Source organism: Salvelinus sp. IW2-2015, unplaced genomic scaffold (genome assembly GCF_002910315.2).
Source record: "Salvelinus sp. IW2-2015 unplaced genomic scaffold, ASM291031v2 Un_scaffold3571, whole genome shotgun sequence".
Taxonomy (NCBI): Eukaryota; Metazoa; Chordata; class Actinopteri; order Salmoniformes; family Salmonidae; genus Salvelinus; species Salvelinus sp. IW2-2015.
Window position 1 is genome coordinate 74663 of NW_019944849.1, and position 8247 is coordinate 82909.

At 42.4% G+C, this 8247-nt stretch overlaps 1 protein-coding gene across 1 annotated transcript in view; it reads left to right on the forward strand.

Moving 5' to 3' along the window:
* Positions 1–2765, forward strand: part of LOC112076100 (protein mono-ADP-ribosyltransferase PARP15) — a 6471-nt gene extending 3706 nt beyond the window's left edge. Inside the window, exons 3-4 of the mRNA XM_024142987.2 lie at positions 645–819; positions 1021–2765. Of these exons, the coding sequence (XP_023998755.1) occupies positions 645–819; positions 1021–1304 (459 nt within the window). The 3' untranslated portion in view covers positions 1305–2765. The remainder of the gene's footprint in view (positions 1–644; positions 820–1020) is intronic.
* The last annotated feature ends 5482 nt before the right edge of the window (positions 2766–8247 follow it).

Below are 8247 nucleotides of genomic sequence, written 5' to 3' on the forward strand. Positions count from 1 at the left end.
TTTGGAGGAATACGCAGATTTAAAGAGGAGTCCGTAATTTGCTTTCTAATGATCATGATCTTTTCCTCAAAGAAGTTCATGAATTTATTACTGCTAAAGTGAAAGCCATCCTCACTTAGGGAATGCTGCTTTTTAGTTAGCTTTGCGACAGTATCAAAAAGAAATTGAGGATTGTTCTTATTTTCCTCAATTAAGTTGGAAAAATAGGATGATCGAGCAGCAGTGAGGGCTCTTCGATATTGCACGGTACTGTCTTTCCAAGCTAGTCGGAAGACTTCCAGTTTGGTGTGGTGCCATTTCCGTTCCAATTTTCTGTACAGCACTTTGACATCGGCTAATGTAAAAAGGGCTTTATAAATACATTTGATTTGAATTTGATTTCATTTGAGATCAGCCATATTAAATTGTTTGTTTATTAGAGACTTTGTGTGTTAGTATTTAGTTAAGCACTTAGAAATAATGATGAGGCCCCTCAGCTCATCTAGGGGTCAGCTAGGGGTCAGCTAGGGGTCAGCTCGCCAGATATTTGTTTGTCTGGATATTTTTCAGCCCACAATAATAAACTAAGATGTATAGAAGGTATTCAGGATACATTTTAGAGTCTATTAATGGCTCGTATAAAGTGTACCCTCAATTTATTTCAGATTGAGAGGATCCAGAACCCAACCCTGTGGAGGAGTCTCCAGATCAAGAAACATGACATGGAGCTCAGGAACGGTCACCAGAAGAATGAGAAGAGGCTCTTCCATGGAACATGCCACACAACCATCAATCACATCAACAACCATGGCTTCAATCGGAGCTTTGCTGGGAAAAATGGTAAGACAGATACGTACGTTCCATGGACAAGTAGCCTGGTCCCAGATCTGTTCGTCCTGTCTTGCCAACTCCTATGGTTATTGGTAAAAGTTATATGTACAATTCTATTGCTCTTGATTTTAAACTTAGCTTGTGCTTCTCATTTACTCAGTCCTGTCTCTGCAATAGTCTGAAAACCTAAGCAATGTATCATTTTTCCAGCTACAGCATTTGGAAATGGCACCTACTTTGCCGTCGGTGCCAGCTACTCTGCCAGTAGCACATACTCAAGAGCAGATCTCCAAGGGCAGAAGAATATGTACCTATGTCGAGTTCTGACTGGAGATTTCACAGCAGGACGACGTGGGATGACAGTGCCTCCAGCTAAAAGCACCACGACTGTTGAACTCTACAACAGCGTGACAGACCACCCATCAAGGCCATCTATGTTTGTTGTTTTCCATGACAATCAGGCATATCCTGAGTACTTGATCACTTTCTTCTAGACCCTGCGGAGAAAAGCAAAGAAATCAATGCTCTTACTAAACTTTCAAAACACTTCCTTATGATTATGACTATGTGCCTTATAAACTGTTATACACAACTTTTATTGAAGAAATGAAAATGACTGATGTCACTTCTGCATGGAAAAGTGTAACCATTACAGGTTATAATGTAACCCGGTTCAATCTAACCCTAGCCTGAACCACAACCACAACCACAACCACAACCACAACCCGAACCCGAACCCTAACCCTAACCCTAACCCTAACCCTAGCCTGAACCACAACCCTAACCCTAACCCTAACCCTAACCCTCAACCACAAACCTAACCCTAGCCTCAACCCTAACCCTAACCCTAAACCTAAACCTCAACCACAACCACCACCACAACCACAACCCTAACCCTAACCCTAACCCTAACCCTAACCCTAACCCTAACCCTAACCTTAGCTTCATGTCTACGACCCAGTTCAACCATAACCCTAACCCAAACCACATCCAACCCTATTCCTGCAGCCATATTCTACCCCTTGATTATTTGTAACTTAGACCTCTGTTCTGACATTCTTTGGTTTCATTCTCAATTCTAAAAACGAGATTCTAAACTGGGTGGTACGAGCCCTGAATGCTGATTGGCTGACAGCCGTGGTATATCAGACCGTTTACCACGGGTATGACAAAACATGTATTTTTACTGCTCTAATTACGTTGGTAACCAGTTTGTAATAGAAATCAGGCACCTCGGGGGTTTGTGGTATATTGGCCATATACCACAAACTCCTCGGGCCTTATTGGACAAAACTTGGTGTGATAGAGAGATAAAAAAAGTTTTATTCTGAACTCACCAGAATGCAGAGAAAGACAGTGAGCGAGTGAAAGCAAGCGAGATCGAGTGAGTGAGAGAGAGAGAGCGAGAGAGAGAGCGAGACAGAGAGAGACAGAGAGAGAGAGAGAGAGAGAGAGAGAGAGTGAGAGAGAGAGAGAGAAACAGAGAGAGAGAGAGAGAGACAGAGAGAGAGAGCTAGAACTAAGTATGTTTAAGTGGTTTTATAATGGTGAATTGAATTTAATAACCTACAAATAAAACCGAATTATTCTGTATACATTTACGAAGGTAAATAAATATGTTGTTTTTYGCATCAATTCAATGTCTACATCCTCCCTAACAAGGCCTGGCTCCAGAAATASTAGTACAGTCTGTGCAGGGCAGGATTTTGTTCCAGCAAAGCATCAACACACTTTCCAGCTAATTGAAATGTTGTTTTTGTGCCCCTCGGCCAATTCAGAAAGCTGATAGAGGACCTTATTACTGATCAATGTGTTTGTTTTTTATGACCTTGTTTTTCTGACTGGTGTATTTTCTGTCATTTCTGTAATTCAGGGCTCATCTGTGAAGAGACCTCAGTCTCAGTATGACTCCCTGATAAAATACAGGTTCAATAAAATAACCAGGGTCTTGATGATGATTGTTTGGCTTGTTGAATCAGGTGTGTTAGTGCTGGCATCAGTGCTTGACTTGAGTACCGGCACCTTCCTGCACCTCTTCTAGAATATCAGATCAACAGTATAGAGGAGTTGCTATTCCTCTTATAGAATATCAGATCAACAGTATAGAGGAGTTGCTATTCCTCTTCATAGAATATAGCATCAAACAGTATAGAGGAGGTTGCTATTCTCTTATAGATATCAGATCAACAGTATATGGAGTTGCTGTTTCTTATATAAGATCAACAGTATAGAGGAGTTGCTGTTCTCTTATATAATATCAGAATCAACAGTAATGAGGATTGCTATCCTCTATAGAAATATCAGATCAAACAGTATAGTGGAGTGTTTTCTCTTATATCAGATCAACAGTATAGAGGAGTTTGCTGTCTCTTATAGAATATCAGATAACAGTATAGAGGAGTTGCTTTCTCTTATATCAGATCAACAAACGTATAAGAGTGTGTGTTCCTCTTATAGAATATTCAGATCAACAGTATAAGAGGAGTTGCTGTTCTCTTATAGAATATCAGATCAACAGTATAGAGGAGTTGCTGTTCCTCTTATAGAATATCAGATCAACAGTATAAGAGGAGTTGCTGTTTCTCTTTATATCAGATCAACAGTATAGAGGAGTTGCTTTTCTCTTATAGATATCAGATCAACAAGTATAGAGGAGTTGCTGTTCCTCTTATAGAATAATCAATCACAGTATAGTGGAGTTGCTGTTCCTCTTATAGAATATCAGATCAACAGTATAGAGGAGTTGTTTCCTCTTATAGAATATCAGATCAACAGTATAGAGGAGTTGCTGTTCCTTTATAGATATCGAGATCAACAGTATAAGGAGTTGCTGTTTCTCTTTATATAGATCAACAGTATAGAGGAGTTGCTGTTCCTCTTATAGAATATCAGATCAACAGTATAGAGGAGTTGCTGCACCTAAATATAAACAGTACAGACACACAACATGAGAACTGGCACCTATTTCAGTCCAAGTCAAGCATGGGCTAGTATGGAACTAAACCCTGCACTCCCTACCCTTGTAGGTCTACAGCTGCAGAGGATGTAGTTGCTATGTAAATCCACATGGGGGAGACAGTGGTTTGTGTTGACGTCACTCTCATATTCCTAACTGCCACAAGGAGAAGTTGCTGATGTGTGAGAAGAATGATAGTATCTTCGAGTTTGTTTATCTTACGCCACTAAAATACATAACTTTGTTGTTCATCAATGAGGCAGTTGGGACAGAGGGACTAACTCTGGTCAAAAGTAGATTATYAGGACGCACCTTGAGAGACTAAGGGGACTTTTCCAACCAGCAATCCATATTTATAGCGCAACTAGCCAAAACCTAAATCTGACCCTCACTTGAACACTAACCTTAAGCAAAACTCTTCACCAACCCCTTAACCAAAACCCTTAACCAAACCCTTAACCGTTAAACCTTAACCTTTAACACTTAACACTTAACCCCTAACCTAACCCTTAACCCTTAACCCTTAACCTAACCCTTAACCCTAACCCTAAACCTTAACCCTTAACCTTTAACCCAAACCCCTAACCCTTAACCTAACCCTTAACCCTTAACTCTTAACCCTTAACCCTTAACCCTTAACCCTTAACCCTTAACCCTTAACCCAAACTCTTAACCCTTAACCCTTAACCTTAACTCTTAATCCTTAACCCTAACCCTAACCCTAACCCTTAATCCCTAACCCTTAACCTTAAACCTTAACCCTTAACCCCTAGTCTGAAATGACATCCTATCACTAGAGGAAATTTGACACCAGATTAACATGTTCCGTTTTCAGTTCTGACATCAATTGACTTGATAACCTGTTTTCAATGCATTTGAAATGTATTCAGGAACAAAAAAATGTACTCCAAACTATCTTCACAGGTGTTTGAAACGGTAAAGCTAATTYGGAGGAACAACTGCACATTTCTGAAATGAAGCGCCTAAATCTCTCTGACTTACTGTATTATTGAACTGTCTGTCAAAGTGAGCATCTCTCTCACTCAGGGAGAATGAGGTAGCTAGAGCGAGAGAGGTTATGTGCCTCTACCCCACACTTCCCCTCACTGCCCCTCACTGCCCCTCACTGCCCCTCTACCCTCACCTGCCCCTCCACGTGCTCCTCACATCTCACTCACTGACTGCCCCTCACTGCCCCTTCTACCCTCATGCCCCTCACTGCCCCCTCACGTGCCCCCTCACTCACCCTCACTCCCGCCTCTCCCCATCACTGCCCCTCACTGCCCCTCACTACGCCTCACTGCCCCTCACTACCTCTCACTGCCCCTCACTGCCCCTCACTATCCACTCACTCCCTCTACCCCTCACTGCCCCTCACTGCCCCTCACTCCCTCACTGCCCCTCATACGCACCTCACTGTCCTCACTGCCTCTCTACCCCTCACTGCCCCTCACTGCCCCTCATTACATATAAATAAATAAATTTGGGTTGCATGTTCACAAATTTGTCCTTTTCTGAGATCTCCTGCCAAGCAACGAGGAGGAAACAGCCTTGCTGGGTGAATCGTGGGGCGTTAAGCCCTGAATGTCTCCCAGACTGCGTGCCACCCCCAAGACCACAGCCATCGCATGCAAGGAACAACGCAGCTAACTTGGCTAGACTAGCCAACTAAATTAGCATTGTTTCTTGCATGAGATTGGATGTACAAATACACCCACTGAACAGGACAGTAGACTATCACAGGGCCTTATCCCCTGAACAGGACAGTAGACTATCAACAGGGCTTTATCCCCTGAACAGGACAGTAGACATATCACAGGGCCTTATCCCCTGAACAGGACAGTAGACTATCAACAGGGCCTTATCTCCTGAACAGGACACTAGACTATCACAGGGCCTTATCCCCTGAACAGGACACTAGTCTATCACAGGGCCTTATCCCTGAACAGGACAGTAGACTATTCACAGGGCCTTATCCCCTGAACAGGACACTAGACTATCACAGGGCATTATCTCCTGAACAGAACACTAGACTATCACAGGCCTATCTCCTGAACAGGAACTAGACTATCACAGGGCCTTATCTCCTGAACAGAACACTAGACTATCACAGGGCCTTATCTCCTGGACAGGACACTAAGACTATCGCAGGGCCTTATCCCTGAACAGGACACTAGACTATCACAGGGCCTTATCTCCTGAACAGGACACTAGACTATCACAGGGCCTTATCCCCTGAACAGGACACTAGACTATCACAGGGCCTTATCTCCTGAACAGGACACTAGTCTATCACAGGGCCTTATCTCCTGAACAGGACACTAGTCTATCACAGGGCCTTATCTCCTGAACAGAACACTAGTCTATCACAGGGCCTTATCTCCTGAACAGAACACTAGTCTATCACAGGGCCTTATCTCCTGAACAGAACACTAGACTACCACAGGGCCTTATCTCCTGAACACCAGGACACTAGACTACCACAGGGCCTTATCTCCTGAACAGGACAACTAGACTACACAGGGCCTTATCTCCTGAACAGACCCTAGACTATCACAGGGCCTTATCTCCTGAACAGGACACTAGACTACCACAGGGCCTTATCTCCTGAACAGGACACTAGACTATCACAGGGTCTTATCCCAATCCTGTACAGGGAATAGGGTGCCATTTGGGATGCAAAAAGACTAGTTACTTTATGCAGGGCTTTGAGGGCCACTTTACGTTTAGCCTGGGGATGGAAAGATATGAGAAATACGGTCCCTTTAGAAAGTATTCATACCCCTTGATTTATTCCAGACTTTGTTGTGTTACAGCCTCAATTCAAAACGGATTAAATATACATTTTGTCTCACTCACCTACACACAATACCCTATAATTACAAAGTGAAAATACGTTCTTTTTTTCATTTTTTTTTCTTCATTTTAGCAAATGTATTGAAATTTAAATACAGAAATATATATATATACAGTATATATGTATTCACAACCCTGAGTCAATAGATGTTAGAATCACCTTTGGCAGTGATTACAGCTGTGAGTCTTTCTGGGTGAGTCTCTAAGAGCTTTACATGCCTGGATTGTACAATATTTGCACATTATTCTTTTTCAAGCTCTGTCAAGTTGGTTGTTGATCATTGCCAGACAGCTATTTAGCTATTAAGTCTTGCCATAGATTTTCAGGAAGATTTAAGTCAAAACTGTAACTCATCTGTAACATTCACCGACTTCTTGGTAAGCAACTCCAGTGTAGATTTGGCCTTGTGTTTTAGGTTATTGTCCTTCTGATAGGTGAATTCATCTCCCAGGTTTTCCTCTAGGATGTTACCGTTACTTAGCTCCATTCCATTTATTTTTTGTCCTGAAAAACTCCCCAGTCCTTAACAATTACAAGCACACATAACTTGATGCAGCCTCCACTAAGCTTGAAAACATGGAGAGTGGTACTCAGTGATGTGATGTATTGGATTTGCCACAAACATAACATTTTGTATTCAGGACAAAAAGTGAATTGCTTTGCCACATTTTTTGTAGTATTACTTTAGTGCCTTGTTGCAAACAGGATGCTGGATGCTCTGTCATTTAGGTTAGTATTGTGGAGGAACTACAATGTTGTTGATCCATCCTCAGTTTTCTGCTATCACAGCCATTAAACTCTATAACTGTTTTAAAGTCACCATTGGCCTCATGGTGAAATCTCTGAGCAGTTTCCTTCCTCTCCGGCAACTGAGTTAAAAAGGACACCTGTATTTTTGTAGCTACTGGTTGTATTGATACACCATCCAAAGTATAATTCATAACTTCACCATATTCAAAGGGATATTCAATGTCTGCTTTTTTTTTTACCCATCTACCAATACTGTAGGAGCCCTTCTTTGCGAGGCATTGGAAAACCTCCCTCGTCTTTGTGGTTGAATCTGTGTTTGAAATTCACTGCTCAACTGAGGGACCTTACAGATGATTGCATGTGTGGGGTACAGAGATGAGGTAGTCATAAAAAAATGATGTTATTGTCCAACACATCCATCAAGTCCAAGGGCTCTGGTCAAAAGTAGTGCACTATACAGGGAATAGGTTGCCATAGGGCTCTGCGCTAAAGTAGTGCACTATACAGGGACTAGGTTGCAATAGGGCTCTGGTCTAAAGTAGTGCACTACTGTATGTAGGGAATAGGGTTCTATTTTGAGAATCTCACTCTTGTCAGCAGAACAACCTCCACTGTGAATTACACACACACCAACCACACACACACACACACACACACACACACACACACACACAACACACACACACACCACACACACACACCACACACACACACACACACACACACACACACACACACACACCACACACACACACACACACACACACACACACACACACACACACACACACACACACACACCTGTCAGTACAACAGTAAAAGGTAGTAACTCAACATTACAGCTTTCACCTTGAGTCAACAAGGCCCTCGACGT